At 44.7% G+C, this 20,813-nt stretch overlaps 1 protein-coding gene across 1 annotated transcript; it reads right to left on the reverse strand.

Moving 5' to 3' along the window:
• Nucleotides 1-636: 636 nt before the first annotated feature.
• On the reverse strand, nt 637-17,167 carry LOC120543037 (NADPH oxidase organizer 1-like). The gene is made up of 8 exons (XM_039775866.1): nt 17,091-17,167; nt 14,126-14,206; nt 13,980-14,040; nt 10,861-11,032; nt 10,253-10,467; nt 9,865-9,981; nt 9,644-9,761; nt 637-2,246 (listed from the first exon to the last, which is right to left on the reverse strand). Exons 1-8 carry the CDS (start codon nt 17,154-17,156, stop codon nt 1,694-1,696), a joined length of 1,383 nt encoding a protein of 460 aa, XP_039631800.1. The 5' UTR covers nt 17,157-17,167; the 3' UTR covers nt 637-1,693.
• Nucleotides 17,168-20,813: the final 3,646 nt, after the last annotated feature.

Consider the following 20,813-nt stretch of genomic DNA (forward strand, 5'->3'; position numbering starts at 1 on the left):
CAACCAAACAACTGGTGTCCAAAGTACAATATCTGAAAATAAAGAAAGGTGAAGGTCTCGGGAATGTCGATGTGCTCAGGTCCCCAAACCATTTTCACAGAGCTCTTAGAAAAGAGAAAATCCACAATTTCGGACATCGGCTATGGCACAATGAGAGCAGCAACAAGCTACGAAATTAAAGAACGGGTTTAATTAACGACAAGAATTGGCACCTCATTAAGCAGCTGGTTGGAGTGAAAGTGGTTGGAGTTTGAGGCCCTGATTTTGCTGGTCTTCTGTTGGCTCCTTCACTTCATATTTAATTTCTGTTTGGGTGCCATTTAAGGAAAGAAATGAAGCAATAAAGAGGAAAGATGAAGAAATTCAGGGGAACAAATCTTAAAAAGCAATTAAATTCAAATTAATTCACAAGAAGTTAATTAGCAGCACAAACAGGGTATTCATTAAAAAAAAAAAAAAAAAAAACGCCTGCAGCCACGGTGGTCCTCCAGGACCTGATCGATAGGGTGGTCCAGATCTAATTATGCAATTTTCATTATGCTATCACTTATTAAGTTTATTACATAGAGAATTCACAAAAAATTCTTTTTGTTGCCAATAGATGGCAGCACCTGCCCTGCATTCCAAAATGGCGGGGAGACGGTGGTCAGTCGAACAGCGGGTGCGATGTGTTCGCCTTTTCATAATTGCATAATTAGATCTGGACCACCGTGTAGAAGCCAGAAGGTGTCTGCCACCTACACTCGGCCAAAATGGACAAACAGTCATCCGCAATCCCCACTGAAGACCTTTGATTGTGCTGCCTCAGTGGCTTCTCTTCAGCCTGGATGTGTGCAGCGTGTTGTCGTCTGCTGATTGTTTCTATCTGGGCCTCTCAAAAATGAAGTTCTAATCGTATGAAAGTAGGATTTGGTTTTGTGAGCCGATCTTCAGTGCGCTGTCCTCTCACAGCGGCCGCAGACTCCGATGAACTGAAAATGAACCGAGGTCTCTTAAAACGAAAGCATTGTGACACCCCTGCCTGCTTCTGCTCGTCTTGACCTGCCGCTTGGCACGGCCCCTTAGTCATTTGCAGTCCCCTGGTATGAGTTGGCAGGGCATGCTGGTGTCCTTTCAATGAGATCAGAATATCCGCGGGGTCATTCTTTGGGGGGGAAAGGCAGGTTAGAAAATTGGAACAATAAGTGTAGTTTGCCCATTCGTGACAGTGAGGCGCTGGCTGTTGATGTTCTGCACTGGACTGTGGTTGCCAACTTTCCAAACGCTTCTGGTGGGTTTTCATTTTTTATCAACGCGCTCCTGACGCCGGCGGTGGGTCTCGCAGTGACCCTCGCTGAACATTGTAGGAGTGCTGGAGATGTGATGGGTTTTCTTGCTTTTCTCACATATAATGTTTGCTGTTGTGCACCGCCTGTTGGAATTCAACAGATCTGCGGCTCGAAAAAGAGCTAGGCTGGTCCTGTATGCTGTGCCAGCAGATGTCACATTGGGTGACACCAGAAGGCTCTCTCTAAAAATTGGATGATGGGCAGTGCCATCAGTAACACCTGAGGTGACTTGTTTCGCTTGCCCCTTGTCCATTCACTGAGTTGGCCACCAGCCTGTTTTGTCTTTGTCCCGATTTTTCGACAAATTCCCACAAGCTTTTTCAAACAGTCCGTAAAGCCCGTCTTGCTTCATCAAGTACAGTAGCTTAACGGCCCTGGATCACATCAGTGTTGGGCAGCTTGGGTGCCAGCATGGCCCTCTTGGTGATGGTGCTGCATCGAGACAGGATCTCCTTTGTCTTGGGCCTTGGGGGCACCTTAGGGACAGCGAGATCACCACCATTATGTCCCACCAGTTCACTGCTGCCGAGATCACTGCCTTTTGGGGTCATGGCGGGCTCTTCAGAGTCGCTGCACTTGCTGCTGTAGCTCTTCTCACTTTCGCTGCTCAAGCTGTGCTTTCTGGTGTCTGTCACTGACCGGAGGTCCCCTTCCCTGTCCTGGAGGACGGCGGTGGGCAGTGGCAGGAAGTTAAGAGAACGGGACACCTGTCGGTTCAAAGGCCGCTGTTTGGGGTCTTCCAGGTGCCGACTTGAACCTTTCATTGAGGTGCCAGTGTGTTGGGACCACCTGTCTGATCTGAAGAGCTGGGTGGTGGATGCGCCGAGGTCTTTGTGCAGGATGGTTTGTAATTTTGCATGCGGGTTCCTGTACGGCTGGAGATACATGGAAGGAACGTAGCCATTGTGACCATTGTACCTGCAAAGAAAAGGAGGTGAGCCATTAGCACTGGTGGGCACATTGTGGTCAGCTCCACTCGATGCTCTTTACTATGGGCACCTTGAACTCATTTACCGCCCTACCCGAGTGTCCTGGCACACTAAGGGAGCACACGACCCCTCATCAGCCGTGGCTTCAGACCCCTTCATGTTCTGCACACTCGACTTCATATGAAATGACGTCAAACACGTGCGCATGGGAGGCTGGCGATGGGCTCAAATGAATGTCCGGACCGGGGTGGTGATGCACACGAACACCTGACCTCAGTGCCAGCGCCCGCCATTGAGAAGTCCATCTATAGCTGTATCTTAATCTAAATATCTCTCTTTCTCTCTCTCTCTGTTTTATATAAGATACCAGCAGGAGTACCCGGCGTTGCCCGGGAGTGTATAACCGATGAATTTCACAAGTGAAAGAAACTGAACACAGAAACAGAACCAACAGTTTTCTGATTGACATTTTATTGTAAGTTCCTCCACTCTGGATTGTGTCTGCTGTGGCGTTTCAGACGCCCTTGAAATGGACTTTCTTGTGGCATCTGAAGTGGACCTGCCAATTCTACGTCTTTTTTTCGGTGGCACGAGTATATTAACGAAAAGCAGGACAATTCTAATGTGTTACATGGTATTACGTACGGAATAAGCACCACAGTGAGATGGATGTGCGTTATTTACAATACGTCGGAAAGCAAACAAATAGCACCAGTCAGTCAGAAAGAGCAACGCTGAAATCGTACTGTGAGTCGGAAAGCCAGCAAGTAGCACCACAAATACGGAAAGCCAGTGAGAAAGAAAAATGGGAAAAATGGCGGGGAGGGGTGCTCTGCTTGTAAGGAGCGTCTCTGTTGAACCGTGATGCCATCTACAGTAACGGACGCTGCCGATGGTAACTACAGAGAGAAGTGACATACAACCGGTGCTGCGTTTGGGGAAAGGGTGCTGTCTGTTTAAGGCGAGTCTCTGTTCAAACGTGCTCGCATATAACGGACGTTTGCGAATGAAATACAGTACAGCAGTGTCAGTGCGCGTGGGAGTGTGACGTGCGGAAACGCGGGGGTGTCAGCCGGTCACGCGCACTGGGTCGTTCACGCTGTACATCCATACGGCAGTTCGCCGTCTCATACTTGGACACTTGCGCCACCTCTTGGCAATTTAAAGAAACGGGGGTAAAGAGCGACGCACAGGGACCAAACGTGCCGCTAGATGGCGCCGTGGTGACGTTCTGTTGCAATGTGCGGCCATCTTAAGTATGGGGACGTGTGGCGAACGTTGTGTCGGTGAAAAGGTGCCCACGAACATTTTTTCCGAACCAAACATGCCCCATGACCTCCTGCTGGTCACAAAGGAGGCCCACTCCCAGTTTGGTGGCGATTGGACACCCGGTGCAGATTTGTATGGCGGACAAACAAACATACAAACATCCATACATCGACTCTGCTTTATATATTAAACTAGCAAAATACCCGCGCTTCGCAGCGGAGAAGTAGTGTGTTAAAGAAGCAATGATAAAGAAAAGGAAACATTTTGAAAATAACGTAACATGATTGTCAATGTAATTGTTTTGTCACTGTTGTGAGTGATGAGTGTTGTTGTCATATATATATATATATATATATATATATATATATATATATATATATATATATATACACACACATATATATACACACAAATACATTATATATATATATATATATATATATATATATATATATACATACATACACACACATATAAACATATATATACATATACATACATATCTACATATATACACACACAGCTATTTAGTATCAGTGCAATACGCTGTTTGTTAAAACGGTTGACTCCGCTCTTACGTGCAATAACAAATCAAATCATTCAGTTGTCTTTGCTCATATGTCATTTTAGAGCTGGACGCCTGGCATCTTTTTGGCCACAAGTTCGTTTCTGTTTGGTGTGAGGTTCTGTGTTGTGGAGATTCTCAGGATGGATTGCAGGTGCTCATCAGTGAGGCGACTCCTGTGTGCTGTTTTGTTAGTCTTTATCACTGAGAAGAGCTTCTCACACAGATATGTGCTACCAAACATGCACAAGGTTCGAGCCGCATGTAGACGGACTTTTTTTGTTCTTCAAAGTCACCAAAGCGCCGTGCAAACTCAGTGCGCAATAACTCTAGCTTCGCAATAACTTGCAGCATCATAAGGTAGACTTGATTAACGGGGTAAGTGTTCGGCAAGGCAGCTGAAGCGCTGCATTATGGGATCTGTAGTTTATTGTGTTACCAGCGCTTCATATACCGGGCCATTAATAACAAGAATACAGTATATAAAATGAGCTCGGGGCGGATATAATTACGCCGGGCGGATGTGGCCCGCGGCCCTTGAGTTTGACACATATGGACTAAATAGAACTTGAAAAGATATATTTTTCAAATGTGATCGCAATTCAGATAGAGTTGGCACTACAGCCTGCATGCCTCAATGAGTCATCCTCCCTCGCTCTTACTTTTTACCGTTCATCTAATGAATACACTGAGTATGGCTTTACCAAAACAATCATTGATGGCGAATAAAGTATCCATTATTCGAGTATGTAGATCGGTATATATATATACATATATATATAACAGCGTATCAGCGGAGAAGTAGTGTGTTAAAAAGGTAGAAAAGAAAAGGGAACATTTTAAAAATAACGTAACATGACTGTCAATATACAGTATTTGTTTTGTGAGTGTTACTGAGTGTTGCTGTCATCAAGGATTTGATTATCATTATTTCTTTCAATCAGGTTCGTATTTGTAGGATGTGTTGTGTTCAAGTTACATTCCGTGTTTGTCAATCGTTGTAAAGATGACAGGTTTCATTCATCGATTCGTTTCTTACTGCATCAATAAACAGCTCGTCTTCTTCTTTATCTGAGACCTGACACACTGCATGCACGGGTTTTTACACTGTCTTCCTTTAGCGGGACATTGACTTTTTCCACCGTGTGCTTTGTTTCCACAGTAGCTGCATTTATGAATATGCTTATCAGGCGCTTCATATTTTTGCTGCCTTTTCAATTGTGTAATTCGGTTTTTGTTCAGCGCTCTTTGGAACTGTTGCTTTTATCTGTGCACTGCGTCAGTTCACGTGAGCCACTCGGTGTACTTGCATCGAAGGTTCCCAGCTGTGCTGGTGCCATCTCGTGCTATGTCCATGGCTGTATTTAATGTTACCTTAGTCCTGGCACTTAAAACTTTCTCTCGCAGTTTCGCTGAGTTTGTGTCAAACACCACCCTGACCATCTCATCTTCCTCTCCATAAGCACAGTCCTTCACCCGTGAATATTTACCCGTGGCAGTTTGCTATTGGATTGCCGCTGACGGACGCCTTATATGGGCAGGCACTAAATTACAAACGCCAGCGCAGCCTGTCTATGAACTTAATTTAAAGTGTAGGTTTACATCGTGCTTTGTTTCCGAAGTAGCAGAACTCATGAATATGGTTGTATATGTCACTCGCTCGCTTCTTATTGTTTCGCTGCCTTCTGAATTATATAATGCATGTTTTCTTGAGCGCTTTTTGAGGTCTTCCTGGTTTTCTATGTACTGCGTGATTACGTGGGAGGCGTGATGATGTCACACGAAACTCCGCCCCCACGGCGTTGAAGCTCATCTCCATTACAGTAAATGGAGAAAAACTGCTTCCAGTTATGACCATTACACGTAGAATTTCGATATAAAACCTGCCCAACTTTTGTAAGGAAGCTGTAAGGAATGAACCTGCCAAATTTCAGCCTTCCACCCACACGGGAAGTTGGAGAATTAGTGATGAGTGAGTGAGTGAGTGAGTGAGTGAGTGAGTGAGGGCTTTGCCTTTTATTAGTATAGATAGATAATCTTCTTATAAAATACGCTACCATGGCTGTTCGTTTGTCTGTCCAGGATTTCAAATCACCTATAGCTCACAAACTGTTTGACTTATTGACCTGAAATTTGGCACACATATACTATGTGACGTCTGCTATCCGCTTTTTGGGGTGATGATTGACTTCCGAAGTTATTCCTATTTTTATTTTATTGTAGAATCAACTCTCGGCAGTGACCGGCAGGGTGGCCCTGTGGTGCATGCGTACGGGCGCCGTTCTCATTCCCAGCCACCTTCGCCGTCACTTCCCCTACCTCTTCATATCTTAAGTCATTCTTGAGGCAGATTGAAGACTTAAGTGCCAGCTTAAGTGAAAAATGAAGGAAAGCGTTCTAAGTAATTGCAACACAAACGCTGACACAATCAGTTTTAATTAACGTGAAAAGACGCTGACAGAAGAAGAGAAGAAGCGGGCCGCTGGGATGGAGAAAAGAAGAGCTGATCAGGAAGCGGCAAGCGCATCAACCTCTGAGCAAACGAATGGTAAACGGACAGAGAAAGAGGATGAGAACTGGGAATGCTCAAGTCAAGTGGATTAACATGCAGTGCGCCGTTACTGGTATATATGTGAAATCCAAAGTCTGTCTGTCTGAATGTCCGTCCGCTTTTCACGAGAGAAGGAATTTAGATCATTATTTTTCTATAATTTGCTTGAACATTCCGGTTGATTTTGCGACTTCTCTCATCGCGCTAAGAATCACAGTTTGCTTGCGGTCCCGATTTATTCGCACGTATCCAGTGAGAAGTCAAGCAAGATGACACCTTTTACCGGCTAACTTCTCACTACATCCATAATGGCTAACACGGTACAACACCCTAGATCAGGGGTGGCAAACTCCAGTCCTGGAGGGCCGCAGTGGCTGCAGGTTTTCATTCTAACCCTTTTCCAAATCGGTGACCAGTTTTCACTGCTAATTAATTTCTTTTTCCCTTCATTTTAATAGCCCCGTTTTTAAGGATTCATTGCTCTGAATGAATTATTTTCTTTGTTAAATGACAGCCAAACAGAAATCAAATGTGAAACAAGTCAAAAGTTGGCCAGCTAAATTGGGGCTTCAAACTCCAACTAATTTCACTCCAACCAATCCCTTAATGAGGAGCCATTTCTTGCTGTTAATTAAACTCGTTATTTAATTCTAGGTCTTGTTGCCGCTCTAATTCTGACACAGCAGACATTTCCATAATTATTGATTTTCTGTTTTTTCTAAGATCATTGTCAAAATGTTTTGGGGACCTGAGAGATCAACCTTACCGAGACCTCCACCTTTCTTTATTTTCAGATATTGTGTGATGGGCACAGGTGAGCTGGTCACGTGGCACCTTGTTTTGTGTCTCATTATTGTTTGGCAGCTAATTAAAGAAAAAGAAACAACTAAAGGGGCCTGAATCAAGTTAATTAAAATTAAGGCAAAAGAAGTTTAATCAGCAGCAAAATCTAATGAAGAAGATGGTTAGAATGAAAACCTGCAGCCACTGCAGCCCTCCAGGACTGGAGTCTGCCACCCCTGCCCTAGTACTTTACACGAATCCGAGACTCGGATTCGCTTCCCGGGCCCTCCCTGCGTGGAGTTTGCATGTTCTCCCCGTGTCTGCGTGCGTTTCCTCAGACATGCAGGTTAGGTGGATTGGCGATTCTAAATTGGCCCTATTGTGTGCTTGGTGTGTGGGTGTGTTTGTGTGTGTCCTGCGGTGGGTTGGCACCCTGCCCAGGATTGGTTCCTGCCTTGTGCCCTGTGTTGGCTGGGATTGGCTCCAGCAGACCCCCGTGAGCCTGTATTCAGATTCAGCGGGTTAGAAAATGGATGGATGGATGGGTGGGGGGCATCGCGCCAGCCTCCGTTCGATTCGCCACGTGTTGGCGTGCCCCCTGCATCCGCTTAGCCAGCGATACCTGTTTGTTCAGCAGACATTACCATCTGCAGATTGTTACAGAGTAACGTTTGACGTTTTTGGGAGACGGAGATCAGAGCTCCACGTGTTTTAGAGGGTAGCTGCTGATTGGCAGAGATATCACGGCCACGTGCTTTTCTCCCCACGCAGGGGGGACGCTCTACCATCAGAGTTGAACACAATAGGGTATAGTGCCAACGTTTGATGCTGGCACGTACCTACCTTCTACGGAAGCCGGGAGAGGACGTGCAATATCGTTATTATTTTTTTTAAATTGTCTCCTCGAGATAACAGAGATGGCGAGAAAACGAAACTTAACCTTTGCTCCTGGCATCAGGCTCACTTAGACTGCGACGCCTATACAGCTGAAGCCTCTTCTTAAATGACGGACACTAACGTTATTATTTTCTAAACTAGGGCATAAACATATAGGGTGGTCCAGATCTAATTGTGCAATTTTCATTACGCTATAACTTATTAAGTTTATTACATAGAAAATCACCCGAAAAATCCCGGACCATCGAGAAGTGAGCGAACTGACGACATGAAGAATCGACCGAACTGGAATCGTCCCCGCATAAATCAAAGTCACCCAGGCAATCAGGGTCTACATAATCTGGACCACCCTGTATGTATATGTATCTGTGCACTCCTGTGGAAAAGTAAGTGCACCCCATGGAGATTGTTGACTTTTTTTTCCTCATATTTGAACAGGCAAGCAGTAGATCTTCATGCAAACGGTGCCTACAGATGAAGGTGAGATCCTTAAAAACACAAGGAAAATTGATCGTCTCAATCATTTCTTCAATACAAATACTGACGGGTGTGCGAACTGACGACATGAAGAATCGTCTTCGCGCCGAACTGGAATCGTCCCCGCATTAATCAAACTCATCCAGATGATCTGATCTGCATAATTAGATCTGGACCACCCTGTATAGTATTTCAGCCTGCGTCAGCCCCCCGATTGAACAAAAATGTGACGCACTGATCAATGCGGTTCTGCTCTTCTGCCATTTCAAACGGGACGTGGCTTCAATACGCTAAACATTCAACGTTTGATACAATTATTTCATAATTTTGAGAAAACGAGATCTTTTGTTTTATCAAGATCTCGATAAAATTAGCCCGTTACCTCGAGGAAACAATAAAAAAAAAAAAAAACGATGATATTGCACGTCCTCTCTCGGCTTCCGTAACCTTCCGCTCGGCCAGAGTTACTTTTTTATTATCTAATTGTCGCGGGGGACACAGCTAGCAGACTATAAAACCGCCGTGTTTTCTCGCGTATTCAGTTCAGCCTGTTCTGGTTACTCCTATTGGTCACTTTTTTTTTTGCTTTGCCCCATATAACCCATCGTCTGTAGGGGAGAAGTGAAAGCCTTTAGATTTGTCAAAAATTTCGATCTCTGATTGTCGACGGATCTTGACATTTTAGGGCCCCCAGATACCAGAAACATCTGTAGCACTGGTCCAGTATTTAAGATAATAAACGCTCATGCCATCTTTAGAGAGTCATAAATAACATTTTATTGCAGACAACAGATAATAGATACAACACGACAGCCAAATCGTACTCCATTAAAATGGTACCCACCTGATCAGCCACCAGCCATCATCCGCCTTCTGGAGGACCTCCACCACCACTCCGATCTGCAGAGACAGCTCATCGGCGTTGCTGGCTTTGTAGCCCCTCACTGCGTAGAACCTCTGACCTGCAGTACCCATGGGAGAATGGCATCATTGTGGGTCCGGTGCCAGCCAAGATCATCACTCCCCCACAATGTTCTCATCTCCCCCTCACTGATTTTGTCTTACCTTCCTCTTGCATGTCCTCCAGCAGGGTCTCCTCTCCCACGGTGTCATCACACTTCTCCAGGTAAGGCGCAGGAAACCAAGCTAGACGTCTCGCCTCGTTCTCCACCAGCCACCAACCTGTGGGTCATAAGGTCTGCTAAGTGACCGCTGACTTTCTGACTTGTGAATGTTGAGCACATTAGACTCCATCTGGCGCACTGTTGGGATTGAGCCATGCCACCCAACCCCGGGGCATTCAAATCCGGTGTAGTGGAGAATAAATGCCAATGCCACTAGCACTGGGCACAAAGTGGAAAGCAAAATGCACCCATATGCACTAATCTGGGAAAAGCAATGCAGTGCCCTGTGCCCATCCTTGTGCCCGCCCCTGACTCTGTTGCACACGTACCTTCTGGGTTCTTCACCAGCACTTCCACCTTCTCGCCAACTGCGACCTTGAAAGGCTGGTTCTTGGTGTCTTTGGTGTCATAGGTGGCCACACACTCGTATGTCTGGGCGATGAAGGGGTTGGTGATGTTCCCGGCGCTGTGGCGCTTCATGTTTGGAGCCACACCTGAGTCCACCTCACTGTCCTGGTCTTCCTCGGAGGGGATGATGATACTGCTGCAGGCAACATTTGAAACCAATCAGTAAGACAGAAGAGCAACACTTGGCGTGGGCAACAGAGATATGGGCTGAGAAACAGTCCAATGAATAATAATCATAATACATTTTATTTATATAGCGCCTTTCCCATGCTCAAGGCTCATGGATAGGATGAACATATGGGATGTTCTACAAAGCGCTTTTCACTGGCATCTACTTGTTATACCAGGCGTGCCTCAACACCGTTCTTGTTTCATTTCCTAATGCTGCCTGGTGCCTGCTAACTGGGACACGTGACGAGCCAGAAAGGGGTGTGGCTAACTAGGGGGCGTGGCACGTGGGCTGGGATGCTGGGAAGAGTGATGGGAGTAGAAGCTGGGCAGACATTGGGTGTAAGCAGGCTAGAAGTACCTGTTCTTTGGTAACGTCGGCTCCAAGTCCTCATTTCGGGGAAGCAGAAACTGAATGACTTCGTCTCTCTTGAAGACCTCCACCTGCAGAGCCGACCAGTACTTATCTAAAAACTTGAGCCTGAGAAGTGACTTCTCGGAATTCTTCCTCAGTAGTGTTTTCACGGGCACGTCTGGAGAAGGGAAGGACAGAGAGGGAGAGAGACAGAGAGACAGACGTTAGCAGAGCAACATGGGTACTGGAGGTGCCCCGGCCAAGAAAGAGGGAACATCAGAAGAACGCTTGATAAGAGCAGGCCACTCGGCCCACCAAAGCTCGCCAGTCCATTCCACTTCATTCTTCTAAAATAACATCACGTTGAGTTTTGAGGGTCCCTAAAATCCTACCGTCTACCACACTTCTGGGTCACTTACTCCAAGCGTCTGTGAAGAAAAACCTCCTCATGTTGGTGTGAAATGTCCCCGCAACGAGTCTCCAACTGTGTCCCCGTGTTCTTGATGAGCTCGTTTTGAAGTCGCCGTCTCGATCCACTGCACTAATTGCCTTCATCATTTTAAACCTTTCAGTCAGGTCTCCTCTTCATCTCCTTAAGGCTCAGCTCGTTTATTCTTTCATAACTCATTCCCTGTAGCCCTGAATCAACCTCGTTGCTCTTCACTGGACTTTTTCCAGCGCTGCTACACTATATTGCCACAGTACTGGGACGCCCCTCCAGATCATTGAGTTCAGGACTTCCAGTCACTTCCATGGCCGCAGGTGTATAACATCGAGCCCCTCGACATGCAGACGGCTTCTACAGACATTTGTGAAAGAACGGGACACTCTCAGGAGCTCAGGGGACTCAAGCGTGGTACCGTGATAGGATACCACCTGTCTAGTAAGTCCATTCTTCAAATTTCCTCGCTGCTAAATATTTTACGGTCAACTGTCAGTGGGATTATAACAGAGTGGAAGCAACTGGGAACAACAGCAACTCAGCCACAAACTAATAGGCTGTGTCAAATCACAGAGCGGGGACAGCGCATACTGAGGGGCACAGTGGGCAGAAGTCGCCAACTTTGGTTACAGACCTCCAAAAGCTCAAAAACAGTGCAGCGTAACGAGAGAGAACTTCATGGAATGGGTCTCCATGGCCGAGCAGCTGCAGCCAAGCCGTACATCACCAAGTGCAATGCAATGGTGTAAAGCCCACCGCCCGCCACTGGACTGTACAGCAGAGGAGACGTGTCCTCTGGAGTGACGAATCACGCTGGCAAACTGATGGGCGAGTCTGGCCAGGAGAAGGGTACTCGCCTGACTGCATTGTGCCAAGTGTAAAGTTTGGTGGAGGAGTCTGGTGTGGGGTAGGCCCTTAGTTCCAGTGAAAGGAACTCTTAATGCTTCAGCATACAAAGCCATTTTGGACAATTTCATACTGCCAATTTTGTGGGTACAGTTTGGGGATGGCAACATGACTGCGCACACACCAGTGCCCAAAGCGAGATCTATAAAGAAATGGAGGAGCGAGGAACTTGACTGGCCTGCACAGAGAGAGCCCTGACCTCAACCCGACAGACCACCTTTAGGAGACGGTGAGTGATCCGGGCCTTCTCGTCCAACATCAGTGCCTGACCTCACCAATGATCTCCTGGTCACAAATACCCATAAACACACTCCTACACCTTGTGGAAAAGCCTTCCCAGAAGAGCCGAAGATGTTAGAGCTGCAAAGGGTGGGCCGACTCCCTATTAAGAATGGGATGCCACTAAAGTTCATGTGTGTAAAGGCAGGCGTCCCAGTACTTTTGGCAATGCAGTGTATGTCCTTTTTGTAGCCTGAAGACTAAAACTGCCAGCAGGACTCCAGACGAGGCCTCACCAGTGCGTTATAAAGACTTCAGAATAACCTCCTTGGATTTGTACTCCACACATCAAGGCGCTATATAACCTGACTTGCTACAGGCCTCATGGTGCATGCAGAGGACATCATGCAATGTGGCACCACCAAGAATATCGGGCAAAGAAGACTTGGAAGAAGAGCCTCAAGATTAGTAGGAAAATGACAGAACATCTAAGATTTAATGGACAAGAACAAGATGGAGAAATTCATCTCCTGAGGAGAGGCTTAAAATGGTGGAACAGCTCAAATATCCCGGATCAACAGTAACAGATGATGGAGAGCTCGATATAGAGATGAATCACGGGATGCAACCAGATTGGAAAAGTTAGAAGCGGGCATCGGTAGTTGTTATGTGACCGAAGAATCGGTGCAAGAGTGACGTGTATGAAGCGGTGGTCGCACCACCATTACTGCACAAAAGGAAACTGGAAGCTACAGAAGACTTTCTTTGCATTGGATTGCCTTATTTATTATTTTTTTAGGCAACTCCATTTTACCTTTCGTGCTACATGGAGCTTCATTCTTGCTGAGGAGCATTTTTATGAGAATAGACCTTTTATTTTATAAAGATTTTGTATTGGCCTGTATGTCTAGTCAGGGGTTTTGAAGGTGTATTATTATTATGAATTATTCATATTATTATCAATGCATTTCATTACAACAAATGTTTTTGGTGCACCATCTGTTGGAATGACAATTGCAATGCATTTTATTATGACAATTGTGATGCGCCATCTGTTGGAATGACAAGTGCATGCAGTAAGGAGATCACGGGTTCACATCCCGGGTCCTCTCTATGTGGAGTTTACAAAGCACTTTGAGTAATGAGAAAACAGCTATATAAATGTAAAGAAATATTATTATGGATTATTAATATTATTTTTAATGAATTTCATTACAACAAATGTTTGTGGTGCACCATCTGTTGGAATGACAAATGCAATGCATTTTATTACAACAAATATTTGTGATGCGCCATCTGCTGGAATGACAAGTGCATGCAGTAAGGCGATCGTGGGTTCACATCTGTGGGCCTCTCTATCTGGAGTTTGCAGAGCACTTAGAGTAGCGAGAAAAGCGTTTTATAAACGGAAAGAATTATTATTAATGCATTTCTCTATGACAGATGTTTGTGATGTTGGAATGACAGAGTCATAGAGGAATGGACAAAACGCACAATAAGAAGAATTAAGGAGCCTGCAGAGGTCAAAGGTGAGATAAAAGAAAGTCACAGGACCAACCTTGGAATTTCGGGAGGTGCTCCTCAGCGCCCTCTGCCGTTAGCTTCGTCTTTAACTGTTTCTGTTAAAATAAACAAATGAAATGTCAGCGATGCCGTCTGGATTAACACATGCAGAACAATTTTTGTTAACGTTTTGAGTCTTACATGCAGCTTCTTGAATTCCACGAAGCTTCTGTACACCAGAATGTCATTCTGGTCGGACCACAGAACGGAGGTCAAGAAGACCTGAAATAAATCAGAGAGGTGAGGTGAGGCGCAGTGCATCCTGGAGAAGCCCAGAACCGTCGATCACACTTTATAATACTACTACTTTTTCTTCTTTTTTTTTTTTTTTGTATTACCGTCAAAAATTTGAAAATAAAACGCTAAGATTCCGGTATGAAGCAGTAGAAGTCTCAAGAATCTTTAGACATCCAATTTTAGGGATGAGGACAATAAAACGGAACAGAAGTGTCGGAACACCTAAAGACAAATGGCACTGTTCAGCATTGCGGCAACAAGGACATCACCGGTCCCGAAGTGACACTGAACCCCTAACGGCTACAGAGAGGTATTCTGAGGGCCCAAAGATGGCACCTGCTAAAGACATTTTAACAAGTACTTGGCGACTATAGCGAAGGCACTGCCGTGTCACGAACTGTCGTGACCTGCGTGGGTTCAATCCCAAGGGTGTCGTTTGTACAGTTTTGCGCGTCTTCAGGGGTCTTTGTGTGGGTCCAGTTTAAACCTGATCTCGTGCAGAGGCAACATGCGACCCAATGGTGGCCCCTAAAGCGTTACTGTGGTCGTATGAATACTCGAATTGAACATGAGCTCCGAAAAGACCGTAATGTTCCTGCCTTGCCTTCGGTAGTGCCGGGAATGGCTCCGGCGCCTCTGAACTGGAATGAGCGAGTTAGAGAAACCGATCAGCTCTGTTTGACAATCTATCCATTATATAGCGCCTTTCACATTGTAACAATCCGCGGCCATGCAGGTGAGGGACGGAAATTACTCTTTATTTGGAGTGCTTGTAATTAACATTTGTACCGACTGTAGCCACGAAAGAGGCGCTGTCCAAATAGAAAGTCATTTTAATGGGTGGATTTTTTACTTTGCATAAATACTACATAAAGTTATTTATCTGCTTATCAGCAGTTTTTCAAAATGGGGTGAAAGGAGGGAGGAGAAAAAAAGGAATCCATCATGCCAGAATACAAAACAGCCTGTCCGAAAATCGGGAACATAAGCTAAAGTTTTCAACGTGACTTTGCGTTCTGCAAGGCATTAATAGATAAATTGCTGTCAGTGCTGGTCGAAGCCCCTTTGGAGTCCTTGGCGGGGTGGAAAAATGTCGCAACCTTGTTGTCTATATCGGGTAGTGAGTATTATTATTATTATTATTAGATGTCGACGAGCTATCCCGGAGCGCGCGCCAGTCAGCAGCACAAACTCCGCCCCCTTTGTGCACACCCCGGCTTTAATAGTCCGCGATGTTCTTTCTGAATCGCGAGGGACACACAACTACGTTTTATCTTTCTGACAAAGTCACAACAGTAGCGACCGCCAATTTAACCAGCAAAATATTAGCACGTCATAGATAATGAGGTCCTGGGCTCTTTGCAAATCAATGGAGGTGACTGATTAAATGGCAGAGTCTATCAGTTCATTAGGTGACATAAGTGGCCGCCGTCATCCGAGGGGCGTCATTTATTTTTCTGGACACCGAGAGATCCCCCTCCTCGGTGATCGAACTTTGATGATACCGAGTGGGCGCGCTGTTATCCCGCGGGGCGCAGCTTTTGACAACAGAAGTGCGCGCGCTCGGTACACCAAAGGGTCAGAGGGAATTAAATTAGGGGGGCAGTCTCGACAGGCAGGAGGGTATGGAACGTCATTGGTGCCGAAATGAATTGAATTAAAAGGTAATTATGAAATAATCACATGAAAAAGTGCAATGATATTAATAAATACCTACTACAGTTTGGAAAAAACTGCAGCAATGTACCCGTATATGCAGTTAAAAACTGATTGATAGACGAGAAAACCAGGCTAAAAGAGAACTTTTGAAATAAATAATAAGCTATTTTGAAGTGTGCCATCCGGAAAAGTTCCACTATGAAATATAAACAGCCTTTAAAAATAACGTAATACTAAAATAAAAAAAAAATACAAAATACAAATTAAAAGTACATTAGTGAAACTGAATAAAACGTTGATGTAGCACTTCACTCGATAGATAGATGTTCATCCATCCATCCATTATCCAACACGCTATATCCTAACTACAGGGTCAGGGGGGTCTGATGGAGCCCATCCCAGCCAACACAGAGCGCAAGGCAGGAAACAAACCCAGCCCACCGCAGATAGATAGATGTGAAGGCGCTATATAATAAGATAGATAATGAAAGGCATTATATGATAGATAGATAGATAGGGGGACTTTTTACAGAAGCTTTATAAATAAATACATAAAATATACATATTTAGATAACACAATTTCCACAATTTAATTCTCAAAGATAAATAAAGTGTATTTCCGGCCCTGCTGATCGCGGATCACCAAAGCTGGGAGGAGCCCGGCGCTCTTAAAACCAAAGGGACCAAAATGGTTCTTCAGAGAAACGCCAGGGGTGGTTCCCATGAAGGGTCCAAATAGAAGCTTCATTTATTTAGACCCTACCAGGCTCCACGAATAGAAGACAGATTTGTGGAAATGGGCTCATGCTGACTTTAAACGGATTGGTGCTGCATACAATAATGGGCTGAGTTCAGGTTTTCTTGACCTGTTCATATCCCGCCTACTATACAAGGTTTCTGTTTGGTCCATATATTAGGGACCCTTTTAAAGCCTCAAAGAAAAATTGAACAGAAATGAATAAATAACTTTCCCCGAACGGTATGGTTCTTTGTTAAGCAATGGCTCTAAACGAACACAACCACACAATCTGGAAAAGTGCAGAATTTTTAAAATTGTGGATGGATGTAAAGTATCCAACGATCCCTAAACAATAGAAACATGGCTTTAAAGTGACATCTCTATATGAAAAGACCCCATCAGAGAACCGCTATGTGAAGATATGCAGGAGGCGCCGTATACGCGGAGACCTTATCTTTGCAGTGTGCTCACCTTATGCCGGTCGTGTTTCATGACTCCGATCAGCCGGACTCCAACTGGGTATCTGTGCGCGTTCATTTTCTTAGCTTCCAAACTTTCTTAACTTCGAAACTCCGAGCTGTGCGCACAGTCGACTTTAAATATCCTCGCGGAGGGGGCGGGGTTGGTACCGCCGCTAGGGGCGTGGTCTTTTCTTGCGGTTCTTAGTTGCCTGTTTACCCTTTAGCTCTAACCTCTATGTAGGACAAGCTGAAAAATCGAAAGGGATCCTAAACTAGTGACCCACCTGCACGAATGTTTTCATTCCAGCACTTTCTTTAACAATAACAGTTAATGCTGCTGACGGAACATCCTTTATTGCCATAATTTTAATTGACTTGCTTTATAAGATTTATAGAAGACACGGGTCAGCCGGGCACCCAGCATGGGTGGATGGTTCCCTACCCGGGTCGGAAGCCGTGATAAGGGAAGGATATGGATGGAAAGACATAACACCCGGGTTGGGTTTGAACCCATGACTGTGTGGTTTAGTGCAGTGATGTGCATGAACTAGTTCCAAAGAGCGCGTTCATTGAACAAGCTCATTTTTTCTAAGAACTTAACGTAACGTATTTGCAAGTGAAGAACTTGAACGTGAGCGAGTTCAGTTTCATAGGGCATTCTGGATCGGGTTTGGGTCCAGATTAAAAGTTTTGCCTTACCCTGTAATGTAGGGGCGGAGCCGAATCCGAATACCGTATTCGGATAAGCACAAATAGTGGATTTTTACGAATATTTATTTCGTACAAATTGTATGCCATTTATTTGTATTCGGAAAAAATAACGTCAAATCAGATCGGCGCTGTCTGTGTCTGCCTGCTTGTGCATAAGCTGCAACCCTTGCAGTGGCGAGGCCACTTTATGTTTTTCCCCTTTGGACATGCAATATGTGACGCGAATTTTGACTGGCAGCGTAATAAGTTAGTTCCCCTACACGCTGGTTCCACAGCCACCATTTGTGTCGCACGGTTGAAAATAGAGCGGCGATTTATATGTGTACTTGCATCTATTTAGTTTCGTTTTAGACCGGGAGGATATTAGTATATATGGTTATACAGGGTGAGGCAGAAAGGACGGACTTTTTTTTTTTACAAAATCACAAAATTGTTCATTTTTTCTTGCAAAGAAATTTATTGAAAGATTTGAGTTCATATTGAAATAGCATTTGACAATTTGTAGGGATGGAAATGCAGGTCTAAATGCAAAATACGCCTTACCGAACGATTACTGAGGCCAAGTTCAGAAGAATGCTTCCGAGCAGATCGACTTGGACTGCGCAGCAGGGCTAGTCGTACGCTTTCCACATTTTCAGGGGTACGTGCCGTTCGTGTAGCCCCCGGCGGTCTTTTGTTCATTAGTGTACCTCGTGTACGAAGTGCTTTAACCCAATGTAGGATAGTGTTACGAGCGAGAACAGCTTTATATCTGTGTATATTGAAATGGCAGCGAAACTCACGCTGAACTGCGGTAATAGATTGGTTGTTCTTGAGAAAACAGTCGTACGCAAAAACGCGGTGTTCTATCGTCCACGGCTCCACGGCTTCAACTAAAAAGAAAATAAGAAAATGCTAAGACTTCGCGATCCTAACGCCACCTACCGTACATCTGTCACTCCACCTAGTGGTGAGTTCTAGCCATTTCAAAGACGTCCGTCCTTTCTGCCTCACCCTGTACGTGTTTGTTGCTGGGTATAACTCAATAAAGTGTATTTAAATAAAAAAAAAAATATATATATAATGATTGTATTTTATTCAGGGCAGCATGGTGGCGCAGTGGTAGCCTCGCAGTAAGGAGACCTGTGGGTTCGCTTCCCGGGTCCTCCCTGCGTGGAGTTTGCATGTTCCCCCCGTGTCTGCGTGGGTTTCCTCCCACAGTCCATTGGCGGTCCTAAATTGTCCCCAGTGTGTACTTGGTGTGTGGTGTGTGTGTGTGTGTGCCCTGGCGCCCTGCCCGGGTTTGTTCCTGCCTTGCACTCTGTGCTGGCTGGGATTGGCTCCAGCAGACTGACTGTATTTTATTCAAGAACACTATAATAACCTAATATAAGGCATGCAAAACTGCAAAAAGTAAACTCATGGGTCATTTATTCTCACTCCTTAAAAAATACAAAATGAACAGAACATGAACGAGTTCAAAACACTGTAGAAATGGGGAACTATGAACGTGAATTTATTCATTTGAATCTGTGTGAAGTGAACGTTGAGCGAGTTCTTGTGAGGTGTCAACTTGCACAACACTGTTTGGTTGTGTATGGGCGCTTGGGGTGCTGGTGCTCCCCCTACAGGTCACACCCCCTAAAGTTGTTTCCATTGTCCTAATCCAGCAAGCCAAACAAACAATAATGAGATGTCAGCAGATGATCAGCTGAATCTTACAGAGCCTTAATGGCTGAGTGGGACAAACAAACTCACACGAAGACCCTTGGAGTAACGCAGTTGTCTCAGGCTGGTGCAAAGTGTGCTCCTCACAGAGGGGATGATGGTCACTGCCCAGGACAGTCGCCGGCCCACCACTTCCAGTGAGTCCAGCCTGACTCCTACAATCGCCCCAGCAGTTTTAATCAGTTTATTAGAAGATGGCCGTGGTCACTACAGTCTGGTAGAAGACATGGAAGAGAGTGGCCGGCATACACCAAACGACCGGAATCTTCTCAGGACATGGAGGTGACTCTGACCCCTCTTGTACATGGATGGCCTGTGTGTTGGTACCAAGGTTATTATACTTTTGCCTTTTTATATTAGTTTTTATTTCTATATTTTTTCTGACCTTACTTGGAAATTCAGTTTAGTTTTAGTTTTCCTTCTTCATGTATTTTTAGTTTTAGTTTAGTTTTTATATCACAAAGACATTTCTATTTTATTTTTATATTTATTAGTTTCAGTTTTACTTTTAGTAATTATGGCATGGCGCTCCTACAAAGTTGAGTTTTGTGTCACAATCAGACAGAACTGCACACTTAACAGATTTGGATACGAGTTTAATGTTAGTTAGTTTAATGTTACTACACTGCCTAGTTTACTATCTGGTTTTGTTTTTGTCTGATAAATCAAAACTAGACATTGAATATGAACAATTTTACACAATTGTATAATTTTTAAAATATTTTCTCATGAAAATCACGGGGGCTCAGGAAGAACAGGACTCTTAGGCTTGAGTCAGTGTGCAGACCCCACCGAGTTGTATTGAGGGAAACAAAGACCAACAAGTGTGAAGGTTAGGGGTGGTGAGACTTGAATAGCCCACCATAAGAACAGCAAACCAACCCATAATGAGCAGAGCAGGAGCAGGTAATAGGAGTCCAGACAGACATGACATGACCGAGACAGCATGTGAGATTAAGAACAATATATATATTATCTAAACCTGTTTATCCAGAGCAGGAGCACAGGGACCTGGAGCCAACCGCAGCAGGTTTGGATGTAAGGCAGGAAAAATCCCTGGTATGCAATATGTATGATAAGGACAAAAAGAATATGATATTTCAACTATCTATTTTGAGAGAGAGAGAAAAACATTGAAAAAATGGAGACAACTACTTTAAAATATAATTCTGCTAATGGGTTACTTTCACAATGTCAGGTATTTTGAGTTGTGAATATGAACTAAAAAGGATAAATCAATAAATATAGAATAAATACAAAAACCCATTTGTATGTTTAGTTTTTCATCACTTGGCAGACTCTCTTTGCCTACCTA

Source organism: Polypterus senegalus, chromosome 13, assembly GCF_016835505.1.
Source record: "Polypterus senegalus isolate Bchr_013 chromosome 13, ASM1683550v1, whole genome shotgun sequence".
Taxonomy (NCBI): domain Eukaryota; kingdom Metazoa; phylum Chordata; class Cladistia; order Polypteriformes; family Polypteridae; genus Polypterus; species Polypterus senegalus.